Source organism: Maylandia zebra, linkage group LG22, assembly GCF_041146795.1.
Source record: "Maylandia zebra isolate NMK-2024a linkage group LG22, Mzebra_GT3a, whole genome shotgun sequence".
NCBI lineage: Eukaryota > Metazoa > Chordata > Actinopteri > Cichliformes > Cichlidae > Maylandia > Maylandia zebra.
Genome location: NC_135187.1, coordinates 33169142 through 33187055, shown reverse-complemented (window position 1 = coordinate 33187055; position 17914 = coordinate 33169142). Strand labels below are relative to the sequence as shown.

Here is a 17914-nt window from a genome sequence, read left to right as displayed (position 1 = left end):
ATCTTTACTGTGTTTATGTTATGCTAACATAGCTCTGTAGCTAGCCACCACGTAGCACATCATACCAGCTAGTCCAACTTCAGTAACCCTACAAACATCACTTCTGTTTAGGTTTTTGTTTTCATTTATGTTGGAAGTGATAGCAGAGCTGTACGTTTTAATTTTTTCAGAAATCTCTCAGCCAGAGCATAATAAATTATGTTTGGGTGGAAACTAGCTAGCTAACTCCCCGCTAACGTCTAACTCCATTAAATTTAATAAATTGTAATAATCATGGATGCCTGGATGTTAAACTTAATTGTTACACCTGGTAGAGCAGGCACACCGATGATTTTATTAAAAATTAAAGAATTTAGACAGTTTTTAACTTTCAGTGATGCCGTAGTGTTCCTTTGAATTTGGGGCCAGAAGTGAAGTTTGGACCCGAAACGGCTTAAAGACCGGATAAAAATAATAATAAATTGAAATATATATGATCAACTTTACACTGAATCAACTGATTAATCATTAAGGAAAATGTGCTTGGTGTAAACTAATCATGAAAGTACATTTCATTTACATTTTATCAGATTCCATTAGATTTAAAGTTTTTCATGGTACTTATGTGACTAATCTACATGAAAAATCTACATGTAATTAAATGAGCTAAAGTGTGAATTTTGGGCTTAAACCCTCTTTAAGTGTACAAGCTATGTCCATCTTTTATATCCAGTTAGTTTACTTCACAGGAAGGTAGCATCTGATTAAGTCTTTCAGAGTCTGCAGAAAAGCTTTGCTGCTTCCATTTCATATTGAAGTTTTAATCTGAAGTGTGTGAATCCTTCAGCTTTATAAAAGTATGAAAACGTATCTGCCGAATATGACTTCAAGCTGATGCATTTTCTTTGCAGGGCTCAAACACCTGGCTGTGTTATTATCTTTCCTTTCATGATTTTTACCAGTATAATGATTGTTCCACCATTGTTGTGACTGTCAACCAGTGCTGGGTGTAATGCATTACAAAACAACACTTTACTGTAATCACATTGCATTTTTCAGAAATGCAGTAATGTAATGCATTACTGTACTAACTTCAGTAGTCAAGTTACAATTTCAGGCATTATCATCATCACAAATCACAAAATACAGTCACAATACAAAATAAAGTTGAGCATGATAGGGTCCCCTTCAAGTCACTTTTACAAGATTCTCAATTCCAAATTGGACAGCTGTAAACATTTTAAAGCCATCTGCTGAACTCTTGTTGATCAACCCGAACACTCACACAGAAAATAAAGAAAACGATCTACCTGGTCCCAGGGGCTGAGTCTCCCTCCAGAGAACATGAAGAGGTAACCCATGGTGACCAGACAGGCCCATATTAGCAGTGAGAACAGGCGAAGCATCCGCTTGAAGACAGATTCGATGCAGACGAGGATGAAGATGGACAGGAAGAGGAAGAGCGCAGTGGGCACTGTGATCAAGAACGTCAAGTGGTCTTCTGTATTCTGGAGAGAGACAGAGATGGTTGGAGGTGAGGTGAGTTTGGTGAAATTGAACACATTCATGCTTTGGCCCTGGGTTAACCAATCACCTCTAATTGGCTCTCCCGTGGCATCAGAATGCGACCACTTCTGTCAGTATCTCACCTAACCCCGTTCTCAATGCAGATAAAATGCCAGAGATTTACATGTGCAAAGAGTAGTTCTTTCTCTCTACACCAAACCACATAATGGAACGGCCGAAATTAAACACAGAGAGATAAGGCAGGGTAGGAAACAAAAGTAAGATTAAGGAGGCAAACTCTTGATTGTACTGTGACTCATCTGATATCATCTCCCCACCTGATTCTTAATATAGGATTATATCTGCACATCGGAAAATGATGCTAAGGAGGTACCACTTCCGTTAAAGAGAAGGGGACCTGATGACCAGATCTCGGTGTGTTTGCTTCTTCTATAGGTCAAAACCATGCACTCTGACTAATGTGTAAGCACAATTATGGACGGATTTTGATTTAAGAAAATGTTACTGAATCTAATTTTCAGCTTCTTCCTAATCCCTGATGCTCACCCCATAATACCTACAATGTCTTCTTCACCTCTCTTTAAAACTGTCCATTGCTTTGGATGGTTGACCACAGGACTCATCTGTCTTCGCTATCTCTGCTCTTTGCATTTTCACTTTTCCATCAGCCTCCCTCTCATTCACACTTTCAACTGAGCTTCATTCCTCTTCTCGCCAATGCGTACCTCCACCTCTCCACACTCTCTTCCACCTGGTCCCTATATCTCGGTACAGAGATCATCTGCAAACATTGTCCTGCCTAACCTCAGAAAACAAAAATGGGCTCAGGGTTGATCTGTCTCACATGGGAGGTCTCTGCTGTGGGAACGCACAAAAAAATATGAGCCACCCAAAAACATACTTGAAAACGGCCAGTACTGAAAAAGGAATAATTCACCTTCGAGGCCGAAACCATTTTGCACCCGTTCGAAATTGGGGCATCCTCTCAATTCATGTCCCTTAACCAGAGCACAGCCTGAAGGCAAAGAAGCACCTACCAGACCACACAGATGAGTTCTGATATTGTTTTAGACACTCATGTCTAAAAGCTTCAACCTTAACTCCAAATTGACAAAATGTTTGCTCATTTTTTTGTTTGCTAGTGATGATGTTAGGTCCTCAAAAGGATGGCGGTACTACACAGCGTGCACGCACAAACAGACGAGCAGACGGCACAGATCGGCAGGCAGACAGTCTGAGCCCAGGGAATGTGCTACAGCATCACTTCCACGCTCACACTATCAAAGTCAGCATTTAGAAGCTGTCACCACACAGACAGAACACTCTCTCGTCCTCATTTGGCATATATGCAGGTCAAGACGTTAAAGGCAACAAAAACTGTCCATCCCGTCAAGTCGTAATTTCTTTTGTTTCTCCCCCACACAGTGGTTCAGCTTTTTTCTCTCATTTAGCTTTGTGCAATTACATGCCTTATTAATATATTGATTCTTCTTTGTAGAAACTTGTGAAATCAAGTGCAAATGAGCTCATATAACTGCCAGATATATACAACTGGTTCAAGAAAAATGGCTTCATATGAGACTCATTAAAGCTTATGCAGCTTTTGCTTATTCTTTATGCAATCTTTACCTTTCTGGTCAAATGTTCTCAGCATGGAGACTCAAAAAACCCCGAATGCAGTTATGGGATTCAAGGTAGATTCATAATCGTCTTATTTATCATTTTTATAATTGTTAACATGAGCAGACTAGAACAAATCCAACAAAAACTGTAATGGAACGAGTCTGCAGGGTTCACCAAACCTACTTGCTGCTTATATTGAGGCTTCTACATACGAGTTCAGGGGAAAAAAGTGCACTTTTTTTTGCAACAATATTCATTATTTGGAGAATAATACGTGATGAACATGATGATGAACTCATGATGTTCATTTTCCTGCTCCATATTTTTTTCCCTTGCACTCTAGAAGGGCCAGCCTGGTGGTCAGCTCTGTCTTCTCACAGCATGAACATCCTGGGTTTGAATCCTGCAGCAAGATAGTGATGTCATGGTCCCAGCACTTTGACCCACTTATACAGAAAATCAAGATACTTCCTGCTTGTTTTTTTCATGTTATATTCTCAGACTTTCTTACTTTTAATCTCCTGTCTCATTCTCAGTGATTAGTTTCACTAGTACCTTGTTTCCTTCAATCATTTCTTGTGTTTCTAATTAGCCTTTAGTGTATTTAAAGCTGCAACTTGCCTTAGTACCTTGTCACGTCTGTCTCCCAGAGTGTTTACCTGTTTGGACCTCTATGGACTTTTGTTTTTTTGTTTGTTTGTTTGTTTTTACTTTGCCTCAAAGGTCCACATTTCCCTCAAACATGACAGAATGATGGACCCAGCCGACGTTGATGTACATTCTGGGGAGCTTAAAGACGAGTTTGTGTGGTGCTGTAAGATTTCCACCTGGATTCTTGGATCCACAAACATTAAAACCCTGTGGGTGGGAGATCAACAAACATCCACAATTCCTTCAGTCTCCCACAAGTTTGGACAGTTTTCCCAATAACTGCAAAGCGGAAAGATGACTGCAGTTGCTCAGATGTAAGTAGTATCTGAGTCTCCTTAACTCCTTAAATCCATCTGCTTCATCCAATTTCCAGTCACTTGTTCCTGCTACCTACCTGGCCAACAACCACAACCAGAGGATGACGAACTAGCCTCCCTTGACCCTCCAGCTGCTACATCCACAACCCAGTCATCCAGCTCCACATAGTAACTGGCTGCACCATCCACTGCCAACCTGCCAGAGCTCACTTCCTGCATTTTATCATCTTTTAAGAAGTCCTCAGTGACACAGCAGTGGTCCAGCTCCGAACTTTACTGCAATGGATATGGATAGATGGATGAAAGAAAATGGCCTCTAGAGGACTGGACTTGAACTACAGTAACTTTGCATGATATAAAGTTCCTTTAAAGTCACCCTCCTTTTATATCATTATGTTTCTGGTTAGTGGGGGGTGGCAGAGTGGGAGGTCAACAGACGAATTGGTGCTGCATAAGCAAAGCTCTTGATTTACCGGTCGATCATCCCTACCCTCACCTATGGTCACAAGCTTTGGGTGAAGAAAGAACGAGATCACGGATACAAGTGGTAGAAATTATATTTGTCTGAAGGGTGGCTGGCATCTCCTATAGAGATAGGATAGGGTGAGGAGTTCGGCCATCCGGGAGGGGCTCAGAGTAGAGCCTCTACTCCTCCACATCGAAAGGAGCCAGTTGAGGTGGTTTGGGCATCTGACAAGGATGCCTGCTGGGGACCTCCTGGGTGAGGTGTTCCGGGCATGTCCCACCAGAACAAGGCCCCAGGGCAGACCCAGAACACGGTGGAGGAATTATATCTCTCAGGTGGCCAGGGAATGCTTTGGTTTTCCCCTGGACAAGCTGGAGGAAGAGGCCGGGGAGATGGAGGTCTGTGCTTCTCTGCTTAGGCTGCAGCCTCCGTGATCCGGAAATTGATGGATGGATGTTTCTGATTGGCTGTCTCTCACAAACAGAAGGCTTAAATTGAATTGCTAATAGTTGAATGAGATGACCAGATTTAGGTTTCCCCCTCTCTTTGAAATCATACAGAGCCTGTGCTTTTGGCTCATAGAGATTACTTGCACATACACTTAATTCATTATTTGACTAAGTGTATGGCCCACTTTAATACCAATTCCACAGTCATGCTAATTAAAGACTGATGACAGCCAAGAGACAGTTGTTAGATTGTTGTCCCTTTTCCCTGCTGGATGTATCACGGATTCCTAGCTGTAAAAAATCACTGGCTAATTTGGCCTGGACCTACAGAAGAGGTATGACTAATTAAGTTAATATTTTGCTAAAAATTTCACTTGCCACTTATGATCTGATTAGCTGCTGAGCCTCTGCACCAAGAAATAATGACAGTAGTGTTTTCAGCAGGTCTGATTGTGCTGAGTGAACGTCCACAAAAAAAGGAGTGCATAGCCTCCTAGAGCTCATTCTACTAATCCGCCTGTGCACTCTGCAACTAATGTGCAAATAAAGCACTCCGCAACATCTTTTCAGAATTTATACACTCTGAGGGGAAAACAGGCAACAAAATAACCATCATTCACCCAAAGAGCAGGATGTGAAACACCTCACAGGCTCCATCCTAAAGCCAGTGCCCACATAAACCATTTAAACTTATTCTAGTCGAGTCATGATTACACTGACAGGTCCGGCATGATAATTGAGCGAGACTCTCTGTGATAACTTGTCAGCCATTTTACAGTAAAAGGCACGCCGGTGTGGGCAAAGAAACGCATTGGATCCTCTCCGCGTCCAATTCAATTTCTGTGAGAGAAGGAAAAAACAAGATGTCACAGCCTCAACCTTCAGTAACGGGATGTTTTGACAGTTTATTGACTCGAGCTGCTTGTTAAAATACAGCAGAAGCTATTCGGTCAGAACAAATCCAAGATAGCAGCATTAATGTGGCAACATGGTGCAGCAGCGGTAGCATGAGTCAGGGTCTGGTGAAGGGATCCCATGGGATCCGGCTGCTGACGCCACGGCAGCTATACAGTCAGCCCGGAGCACAGATTGAATCCTAATGAGAATGTAAGCAAGACTGCAAACTCTTACAACAGCAGAGGTTCTTTTAGCGTTAGAAACACACGCAAAACACACATGTGCACACAAGTCAGAGACATATAGAGAAAGAAAAGGGAGGGACCTCCTTTCTCGCTACATGCGCATTTGGAGTGAAGCAGCTGTTCACATCGACAGAAAGAAGCATCTGCACTTTGCACATTTCTGATCGTAGGCCATCTAATCCTGTTAAAACCCCTTTGAAACTGGTTAAAGCGTTTTCCCTTGACATAGCACAGAGGGAGTGGGGTGTGTCTGCCTGCTATATTGTGCAGCATTGTCACCCAGAACAATAATTTCCTTTTTTAACCCAGTCTGTCTCATCCAGCTATTATACTGGGAGGGGAAAAAGGCTGGGGAGGGGTATGGGGAGACATAACAGTGGCAGAAAGAGACGCAAAGATTCAAAAATCTAATTATTCAGCAGCAAAATGACAAAAACGCACCAAATAAAGAAACTGAGGAGAAATGGGGGCCAGAGAGGGTGTGTTGCGATCGCGGCAGCGTATGTTCTTTCCACGTGCTTGTGCCTGCTGAATATTTATACTGTCTGATGAAGCAGCACTGGTGGCATATTCCTTCAATTTGCTCTCAGCCTGGTAATGAAATTCATCAATAATCAACAACCCTTTCCCTTGAAGGCCCATCTGCGGCACAGAGAAATGTTAACGCGCTCTCCACAAACAGGTCAAAGGTTGCAGAACATCCAGCGCTGAACCTAAAAGTTTATGGTTCACATTATTAAAGCTAGTTTGGAGTGAAGTCACAGTCACTTTAATGGAGGACCTACCATCACGAAAAGGACACTAACTCACTGCAATGATGTTTTATGGGCGCTTTAGCAGCTTTTGTTGTGTTTAACTGTCATGACTGTTTTCATTTCATCTTGAGAGATTGCGTTACTTCAACTGTGTGATCTTACATCCGTTCATCACAGCACCATGGTGAAGGAATTCATCGGAGGCGAGTGAAGAAATGGTCATTTTGCCAGCAGAATAAAAAGAAGCCTGATGCCCACAGCAGGGAGACGGTGCTGCTCAGTAGATCAAACCAGTTTGAAATGCTTCTGCAGATTCAAGAGGCCCAGCAGCTGAGTAAAAAAAGATCACTTATTTAAAGATGAGCCATGAAGAAATGGTAATCTTGGTCGCATTTCTGCTTTAACTCTGGAAATGGATGAACTATGAATTTCAAAGAAATCTGATAAATTTAATGTTAGTTTAAAGGCTCAAGGGGCTAATGAGGACTAGATCGTATCTCAAACTGAATTACTCCTTTATTTATCACAATCACGAGGGAGACATGTCGGGTGGATGTCATTTTGAGACAGAAGTAACAAGAGTTGAAGATGGAGCACTGTCAGCTAACACCAACAACCTACATCCATAAACAACACACAGACACACATACTTGCTAATCAGTGCTTAGTAATAGCCTAATAGCCTTCTGGATGATCTGTGCTACATGGCAGGTCGCATCAGAGAATTCCACTAATAAGACAGAAAAAAGGGGCCAAACACTACAACACAGGGGAGCGGTTCAGTCAGTCAGTAACTCGAGTTAGATGAGGAAGTCTATGGGAATTCACTCACTTTTGTCTTCTCCTAGGAATAATAGCAGCTGTCTTGAATATTTCCCACACTCAAGCATTAATAGTTTAGTTGGTTTTTACACAGTGCTTGTGCATTTTGACTTTTTTGTTAAGGGTACAGCATCAAAAATTTCACCACTAGATATCAGGAGACTGCATATCCTAGTCAACTGAATTTTGTTTCCTTCCAATTCAAGTGCATAATCCTAGCTGTTGGGGATATCCTGAACTTTTCTATCAGTATCGCTCTTTTTCTTTTTTTGTCCTTCTATTAGCTGTGGTTAGCCTCTTTTAGCTACTGCTACCCTCTCTTACGGTGCGTTCACACCGAACGCGATAGACGCGACCAAAAAGTACCAGACGCCCATAGCTGGTCACGTGCACATTCGCACCTCAACGCGCGACCAATTTGCAATTTTCACGCGCGTGAAGTGGACATGTGGGATGAAGTAGTGCCAGATGGTATGTTTGCAAGATGGCAGCTGTTGATCTAGCGTTTGAAGAGAGAGTCTCCTTTCTCTATTTACTGTGGAGAGCAGAGCAGCGGCGTAAAGGACGTCCTTGCCATACCTGGGTCCATCAGGTCCTCCAGACACGTGAGCAGTTTGGTGAGTTTCACCACTTGCTCCAGGAGCTGCGTCTGGATGACGGCTGCTTTCAGCGGTACCGCCGACTTTCCCTCGTCCAGTTTGAGGAGCTGCTGTTCCGGGTCGGTCCAAGCATTGCCCACCTAAACACCAACTACAGGCGCTCAATCCCACCTGCAGAGCGCCTGTCCGTCTGCCTGCGGTTAGCAAAAGTGTTTAATATGGTAGTCCTTTATCGATACCTGTGCTAATATATGCTCATTTGAAGTCCCAGTGACTTCCCGCCACCCACAAACCTCTAAAAAGCGTTCCTGCCTTTTTAAAAAATTTCTTAATAAATGGAGCTTGCCTCCAAAATAAACTAACCTCTCTTAAATAATTGGGCTTCACTATGTTCCTATATAGTAGTATATTTTTTCATTGGTATAATATGAAATAAATTCTACATGTGTCAAGTTGTGTGCCAATATTTGCTGTGTAGTAGAACTGAGACATTAGTCATTACAAAAATTTATTTGAAATAATATTAAAATTCTTGGTAGAGAAAGCAGCTGGTGTTGTACAGCTCCGGGTGGTTTGCTACGGCGTTGATGAGCCTTTCCTCCATATTGAATGAAGAATGAGGGGCTTTGGCTGGACCTGCCAATTTGAACTAGGCCAGAGCATCAAATTCAAATTTCAAATTCAAATTCAAATTTTATTTGTCACGTACACAGTCATACACAGTACGATATGTAGTGAAATGCTTGGACAACTGCTCGTGACCTAAAGAAAACAAAAAAGGAAAAGGCTATGAATAAGATAGGAAATAAATATGAAAAATTAAAAAGGGTAAATTTAACTAGGAAGGAATAGAATATAAATTAAGGTTAAAAATGAAATAACTGTACAACACAAATTAGAATGAAGGGTAAATTTAACTGGGAAGAATAAGATAAAGATAAATATATAAATTAAAGTTGAAAATAAAATAACTGTACAACAAAATACACAATATAGAACTATATAAGAATGTATGAAGAAATCTAAATCTAAATAAATATATACACAATAACAGCAGCTGTACAAGTATTAACTGGAAATGAAGAATATAGTGACCAGTGTTGTGCAAAACCAAAGTCCAGAAAGTCCAGTGTGTGTGTAAGAACTGTATGTGTGGGTCAGTACTGTGTGGTGGTGTGATTGAGAGACCGTATCGCCTGCGGGAAGAAGCTCCTCATGTAACCAGGCTCCTGATTGGTTGTCGCGGCGCGACTTGACGCTGAGTTCAGATTTTTCCAACTTGAGTGGTAGACGCGATACGCACGAATGCGCAAAATGCACCACACAAACTGCCGTGCGTATTTTTATTCGTGCTTCAAACGCGTCAGTCGCGCAACTGGTGCATTTTCGTGATTTCACGTTTCCGTGATGCAAATCTGCTTCTGAATTTTCGCGGGATCCTCAGTCGCGCTTCATCGCGCTCCTCCATTGACTTTACATGTAAACCTGACGCTCTGGTCGCGTCTATCACGTTCGGTGTGAACGCACCGTTAGATATTGTTAGCCTCTGTTAGCTACTGTTAGCTAGTGTTGGCTATTGTCATCCACTGCAGATCTAACATTGTTAGACTCAGACACTCAACAAACTCTAATACGATGTGAGAATGTAATCAAACTTTATCAGAGGGAAAGTGTGATTTTTAGAATACTTGAGCCTAACATTAGCTGGTGTAATATTAGCTTATAACCAGCTGTTCTTGTTGTATAGCCAGTTTGCCACCAGCTGCTGGAAGATGGGAGGGTCTTCTCACATCTAAGACCTCCATGTCTAATCTGCTGACAAGAAGTAACTGCGGAAATATCTGAAATAAATAAGCATATTTTCGTGTATTAGAGCCCTGACTTCAGCTCAGGAGATTCAGCTTAAAGTGAGGAGGAAGAAGGTGATATTTTATCCAGATGTTGGGCACATTGTCTCTTTCCTTCTTGTCTTTGCTTCTTTGGTGAAGGTAAGATAAAGGAGAAGATAAAGGGTAGGTATGATCAGCGTCTGATAGTGCACACACAACACCATGCAATTGCCTATGAGTTCTCTTCTCTTCCACCTTTGGCATACTACTTAGCTGGTCTCTAACCACACACATAAAACATGATTAGTCAGAATGGCGATATCTATCTCGGTCACTGTATTCAAGATAGCCTGGGACTACAGCTCGGCTTTTAATACCATCCGGCCATACAAACTCCGTCCCAAACTCCACCAACTGGGACTTAACTCCTCTCTGTGCAACTGGATTGTGGACTTCCTCACTAACCGTAGACAGAGTGTCAGAGTGGGTAAGAACACCTCTTCCACCCTTGTGGTCAACACCGGTGCCCCTCAGGGGTGTGTTCTGAGCCCTCTGCTATACACTCTCTTCACCCATGACTGTATTTCCTCCTGCGCGTCCAATCTCATTGTTAAGTTTGCAGATGACACCACAGTGCTCGGACTTATATCCAACAATGATGAGACAAACTATAGGACAGAGGTGCAACAACTAGAGTCATGGTGCCACGACAATAACTTGGTCTTAAACACCAAAAAGACCAAGGAGATCATTGTAGATTTCCGGAAGAGGGGTCATAACAACCATCTGCCTCTCTTCATTGGCAGTGAGGCGGTGGAGAGGGTGAGCAGTTTTAAATTCTTGGGGGTAACTGTGACCGAGGACCTGTCCTGGGGCAACCATATCACCTCAGTTGTACGGAAGGGCCCAACAGCGCCTCTACTACCTGAGGAGACTGCGGAGCGCACACATTCCCAGATCTCTGATGTTGAACTTCTATAACTGTGCCATCAGCAGCGTTCTGACGTATGGATTTCTAGTGTGGTTCCCCAGCTGCACCAAGGCCGATCAGCAAGCACTCCAGCGGGTGGTGAAAGAAGCTGGCAGAATTATTGGAACAAGTCTGCCAGAGCTCAGTAATATCTTCCCCACTCGCTGTCTGAGGAGGGTGCACAGTATCCTGCGGGACCAACATCACCCTGCGCGCCACCTTTTCCATCTGCTGCCCTCAGGGAGAAGGTACAGGTCTATACAGGCCAGAACATCCAGACTGGCCAACAGCCTGTATCCACAGGCTGTGAGGCTCCTGAACTCTCTGCCCCCCTCTCACGGACAATAACCATATCCAACTTCTTAATAGCAATGAACTGGTCTGCATTGGTGCATCATATCTTTATTCTCTTCCCCCTCCTGCCCCCCCCCTTTCTTAAATAGATAACTATCATATCTGATATCATATCTCACAGTACAATAATATTGAATGGGTTGCATTGTTGTATTTTGTCATGTTTCTCAGGTCTTTGTCTGAATTTCTACGAACATTATTGCTAAGGATTGTCTTATTGCATTGGAGTCACACTGGGTTAAATATGTACACTTGGGTTTTAAGGGGTATTTATTATTTTCTTCTTTTTTTTGGGTTGTATGGAAGCCCCAAACGCAATTTCATTGTTCTTGACAATGACAATAAATAAATAAATATTAAATACTAAAATACTAGAACATGGTGGCTTCTACAAACCAAATGGATTTATTTTAAGTTTATGTGAACTCACTTTGTTGGGAGATCTAATTTCCCTAATTTGAAGACCAGATTGTTTTTATGATGTCTTGGTACTTAAAACCTTAGAACTGACTGGGGGACATGTTTTCCTTTTTTTTCTTTTCTTTTTTTTTACCACGACTGTGTAATTATATCTAACTGTGATTATATCTTTTTTAAGGCACTTTAATCAAGAATATACAAGCAATTGAATATAGTTCAGAAAAGGTCAATTTTTCGCAGCATTGTTGCTTGAGGTCTCTGTGTCTAGTGGATTATTTTTACCCTGTGTAGCTCCAACCACACCTAGTCAGTGACGTCACAACATCTATTTCATTCCACTCGGTCACCTTACTTCTCTCCCAGTAACAGCTGGTGATCCATCATTACAAAAACACCCTTCCCTCACTGCCTCCCATCGATCAAACTGTCAACGAGAAGGAAACTAAATCTGTGTTGTTGCTTTACTTAAAATATCAACAGACTGCTCACGAGCCGGCAGAAACAGTGCTGGAATCAGTGATGAGCACCAAGGCAGCAATGAGAGCGGTTACAGTTCACAGATTACCAATCTTCTATAATCAGACGGAATATTGATTTTGATTAAACTGTCAAATTATGTTTTGAATGACCTTAGGTTAACACGGAGGACACACACCACAGAAAATACAACCTCAAGGCAGAAAGAACAAGAATGATTTTCCTCTCAAAATTACTCGGACAGAAATTAAAAAAGACTTCCTCAGACAAACACACCCAAACAGCACAATCGCTGATATGCACATACCAGCACACACACACGTACTGCGCAAACTGGGTGGAGGGGCCGGCTTCTTAAAACAGCACTTTGAGCCACTCCAGCCATGATGTGTGGCGACAGATAAAAGTGGGCAGCAATTTTGGGAGCATTAACGCTGCTTTGGTTGGGTTTCTGTCGGCTCACTGATAAAGCCTCGGCACTTACAACAACATCCTCCCCTCTCTCTGCTGCCCAGCCTCTTAGCTTCAGACCCAGCCTCTATTTATTCCTGCCATTCTTCTTGGTCCAGCAGTAATAAATACACACGCCTCGCTGAGCAACCGCTTCATCACTATAGACAGGCTTGGATGTTATTTAATAGGAGCAAACTTGGGGGGAAAGAAATGAATGATTTCAATTTGCATTGAGAATGATGGGAAATTACCTGCGGGATTGTAATTTAACCAGTGAAGCACAGAGCCTAAGAAGGAAAGGAAACTTGGAGGATTAGATCGACCAGCGGGGAGTGCAATAAATTCTATTGATTTGTTTTAAATAGAAGGCATCAATAAAGGTGGAGGTGCTACTGAGAATGACCCCCACAATTATTGAGTCGAGGTGCTACTTAGAGAGCAAAACAAATGTCTAAAGACCGTCCTGGGCATATGAGAGCAAAACAATCTTTATCAAACAACAACAGCAATAGCAATGAGTGGGCTTGCTTTTGTACGGCTATTCCATGAAACACAAAGGCAGCGCTGGCGAAACAATAGCTTGTGTTTATGGTTGAGTGTTTGTGGCCAAAACAACACTTTTCACTTGACAAAAGCACCAACACCCACGTAGCCGCGAACTAAACTGTCATCGTGCTCTTGATCCGCTCTGCAAACCCGGCGTTGAGATTTAAAGTGCCGCTTCACGGCCTCTTATGCTGCCACACGTAATCATACACACACACACACGCACGCACACACACACACGCACACACACACGCACACACACACACACGCACACACACACACACGCACACACACACACACACACACACACACACGCACACACGCACACACACACACACACACACACGCACACACACACACGCACACACACACACACACACGCACACACACACACACACACACACACACGCGCACACACACACACACACACACACACACACACACACACACACACACAGCTCCCCATCTCCCCACCTCAGTCTCATTCAGTTTCATGCCAAAACTAAAACTCTTCTTCTGATCACAGCGCTCTTCGATGATCCCGAGAATAAAGCTTCTTTCTGATTCTTGATAATGAGAAACATAATGAAATCCAAAGTCCACGGTACTCTTTATTCTTATTATAAATGACTTAGAACTTGGAATGTGATAGCATTTTCATTCTGATTTCAACAATTATGATATCAAGATAATTAAGATGAAATGATGTGTCTTGTTCTATAAATACAGCAGTTTTATTTATACAGCGCCAAGTCACAACAACAGTCTGTTTAAGGTGCTTTGTATTATAAGGTAAAGACTCTACAGTAATGTAGAGAAAAGCCCAACAATCAGATGAGCCCCTGTGAGCACAACTCCCTTTTAACAGGAAGAAACCTCCAGCAGAACCAGGCTCAGCCACAATCGGTTGGGGGCGAGGAGAGGAAGAACAGGACTGCTGTGTTTTTTTGTGGCAGCTTTAGCTCAAGCTACATTTGATTTTTCAGTTGAATTTATGTTAAAATTCTATGAATTTCACACCTGAATGGGACCTTTTATGTGTTTCCTACGTTTTTCCCCTATATGTATATGTACTGTTACAGTGGTAGGTGACCATATTAAACATGGTTAAAGTTTGAAATAACGATGTCAGCTTATGTGCAAATAAACCAAGAGTCATGATAAAATATTTCTGTTTGCACAAAAAACAAAAACTACCAGTTGTTTTTACTATCATTACCCCCTCTGAAAATCTGATCTTTTTATTGGCCCATAGCACAAAGCACTGCTGTGCTTTGATGTGCTTTAACTTTGTAATTGTGAAAACTTGTCAAATAAATTGAAAAGAAACTGTTATCTTCCAATTAACAAACAGTATAAATACTTTAGTAAGGGTCTGAGCTGTCACTTATGAAAGCATCATGCTAAAAACAAAAGAAATCAGTTTGGACTTGAGAAAAACAATAATTGATGCTGACAAAGCAGGAGCTGGATATCCAACTGTAACATCAAGAAATTCAAAGAAAGCCACGACGTGCAGGACAAACCTGGCAGAGGCAGGAAGTGAAGGATTTCAAAGACTCAAAACTAGTGAGAGATTTGCCTAAAAACCCAGAACAACTGGCAAGACACGAGTGAACAACTTAACCAAGTTGGGAATTGTAATCTCGAAGAAGACGGGAATGGCCTGCGAGGCTGCAGAACAAGAAAAACTTCACTTCTGCAGAAGAAACGCCTTCAAGCCAGACTGAAGTGAGCTAAATACAACCTGGAGAAAGATTATGCGACAGTGGAATACACTGGAAGCGCATAGTTTGGTCAGATGAGATGAAAATAGAACTATTTAGCCACAGAGATGCTGCTTATATTTGCGTAAAGAAGGTGTATAACCTAAAGAACTCCGTACCCTCAGTGAAACACGGTGGTGGAAGTATTTTGCTGTGCGGACGCTTCAATGTGTCTGGACCTGTGGAAGGAATCATGAAGGAAGAAAGATGTGTGAAGATTTTGAAAGAAAACGTGAAGAAGTCAGCAGCAAAACTGGGTCTGGAAGGGCACCTCGCTGGTTGAGCAGGTGACACACTTTGAGAGGGGTACTGAATGAGCCCGAGTGCGAGTCTGTCTCAAAACAGTTTCCTGATTTCCTCATGCTGTGTGATACTGACCTTATCTGTTATCGATCGAATACTAAGTAATTACAGTATTGTGTAATGCAGATACCATTACTAGGGGAAGAGCGGTTTGTCATGATTTATGAGACGAGTCATCATCATCATCAAGTATTGATCCAATATCAATATCAACATTGGTATTGATACTATCGATACTTGGATCTATCCGCCTACTCTGTACCGTCATGTCTAATAAAGGCAAAAAAAATCTAATCATCCATTAATCTTCTTCTGCTCATCCACTTCAGACTGACAGTGGGGCTGCTGTGAGCTCTCATGGGGCTAAAAGTGTGGCAAACCCCACACACTTCACCGGTCTGCTGCAAGGCTAACACACAGAAACAGCCATCCATAGTTACTTCTAACTTAGAATAGCCAGATAACCTAACAAGAATGTCTCTAGACCTTTGGAGGATGCTTGGGTACCTGGAGAGAGCCCTTTCCTCTCGGGAAGAACATACACTCCACACACAAAATTCCCGCTCAGCCGGTGGATTCAAACACAGGACCCACCCTACCATCGAAATAACACACTAATGCAAAAAAGAGAGAGAGAAACAAAAGGGAAATGCTGAAATAAAACTAACTCTGCTCTACGCAACTTTACTCAGACAGGGAGGACCCTCCGGTCTGTCCTGTCTCTTTTTCGTTGACCCTCTGCTTGCCGCTTGTTTCTCTGAACACAATAATATGAAATATTTATTCAGTATATTTTTACTAAATGACTCATATCGCCACCATGGCTGATTGAAACAGTCTTTCACTTGACATGAGAAACATTTTCCCACATGGCAGAAATAATAAGCGGCAAGTGTGCAAGAGTGGTATGGATCTTCTCATTTCATTATTAAAAAGAAGGCTAAAGGCTGAAATTACTCCGTTAATAAGCAATCTGTCCTTGTGGTGACTAAAAAACCCTCAAAAGCAGGAATTTGTGCTGATAACACAGAGCACGTGCTCGTGTGTCTATTGTTCAAACACAACAATGACAACATTTTCGCTCTGTAAGCGTTTATTTTTAGACTCAAACTAACCTCGGACTGCTGTGTGGATTATTCACCACACCTCTAAAATCCTGTCAAAACACTTCCCCCAGGACACACACATAGACAGCCTGTTAACACACACACTCACAGACACATGCACACACACTCTCACCAGTCCCGAAGCAAAGAACACCGCCAGCAGTGCGAGGCAGGTTCCCATGACGATCAGCAGCAGGAACACGATCAGCGGGTGCTGCTGGCTCATTCGGTAGTACGACTCGTACAGCCAGTCCTGGGGCTTCTCGCCCTCCGCGCACACGTCACCCTGGAACCCCGGGCACCCGTCCCCCAGGCTCTCGGGCCCCTCAGGCCCCTCGCCTCCATCGCTCTTCTCCAGCAGGTAGCGTCCGCGGGTCCACAGAGCGTCCTGCCACATGGGTAGCCTCCTCTGGATGGATAGTGATGCCTCCTCGTTGCCAAAAAACACGTGCGCAAGGAAAAGGGTGCTTTCTTCCTCTCTTCCTCTCTTTCTCTCTCCCTCCTCCTCCTCACTCTCCAGCGTCCACCGCCTCCTCTTCTGCTTTATTTATTTATTTATTTTAAAGTTTGCTAAGCTGCAGAGTGACAGATCGACTGCCGAGTGAAGCAGAGCCAACTTTCCAGCTCCTGCAGCTTCCTCTGCATCCTCTGCCGCTCCTTCAGCCCCGAGGTGCCAAACTGAGTCAGGACAGTGAGAAACCGAGCGCTCTCCTCTATCCCTCCTCCTCCCGTCAGAGGCTCCGGAGAGGGAAGACTCGAGGGGAGGTAGGTTCTCACCTCTTGCCTCTCCTCCGGGCTTTGCTCTTTGTGTCTGGTCAGTCTGATGGGGAGCTGGCAGCAGTCTCTTCTCACTGCTTAGAGATGTAGTTGTGCCGAAGCAGCATGTTACTCTGCTGAGGTGCGGATGGGAACTGAGAGAGAGAGAGAGGGGGGTGTAACTGGGAGGGAGGGAGAGAGAGAGAGAGGGTGTTCCAACGCGTGTGATAGAGAGAGAGCTAAAAGTGTGTGTGCTGTACCTACCAGAGCAGTGTGAGAATAGTGATGTGTGAGATTAGATAATGTGGAGGGAAGTGGTATATGACTCAAGACTGTGTGTGTGTGTGTGTGTGTGTGTGTGTGTGTGTGTGTGTGTGTGTGTGTGTGTGTGTGTGTGTGTGTGTGTGTGTGTGTGTGTGTCTTTGTTTACAAGGTACAGAAAAGGAAAGAGACTTAAGACATTTACATAAGAGGAAAAAAAGAAGACACTGTGAAGTTGGCAGAAGAAGAAAAACAGTGTGTCAGCGTGTGTGTGTGTGTGTGTGTGTGTGTGTGTGTGTGTGTGTGTGTGTGTGTGTGTGTGTGTGTGTGTGTGTGTGTGTGT

General features: G+C 43.0%; 1 protein-coding gene across 2 annotated transcripts in view; it reads right to left on the bottom strand.

Moving 5' to 3' along the window:
• adcy2b (adenylate cyclase 2b (brain)) overlaps window positions 1-17469 on the bottom strand; it is a 74293-nt gene extending 56824 nt beyond the window's left edge. For both annotated transcript variants that reach the window (XM_004563649.5, XM_023154926.3), the window contains exons 1-2: window positions 16688-17469; window positions 1290-1487 (exon numbers count right to left, since the gene is read on the bottom strand). In XM_004563649.5, the coding sequence (XP_004563706.1) occupies window positions 1290-1487; window positions 16688-16951 (462 nt within the window). In that variant the 5' untranslated portion in view covers window positions 16952-17469. The remainder of the gene's footprint in view (window positions 1-1289; window positions 1488-16687) is intronic.
• Between the last annotated feature and the right edge of the window lie 445 nt (window positions 17470-17914).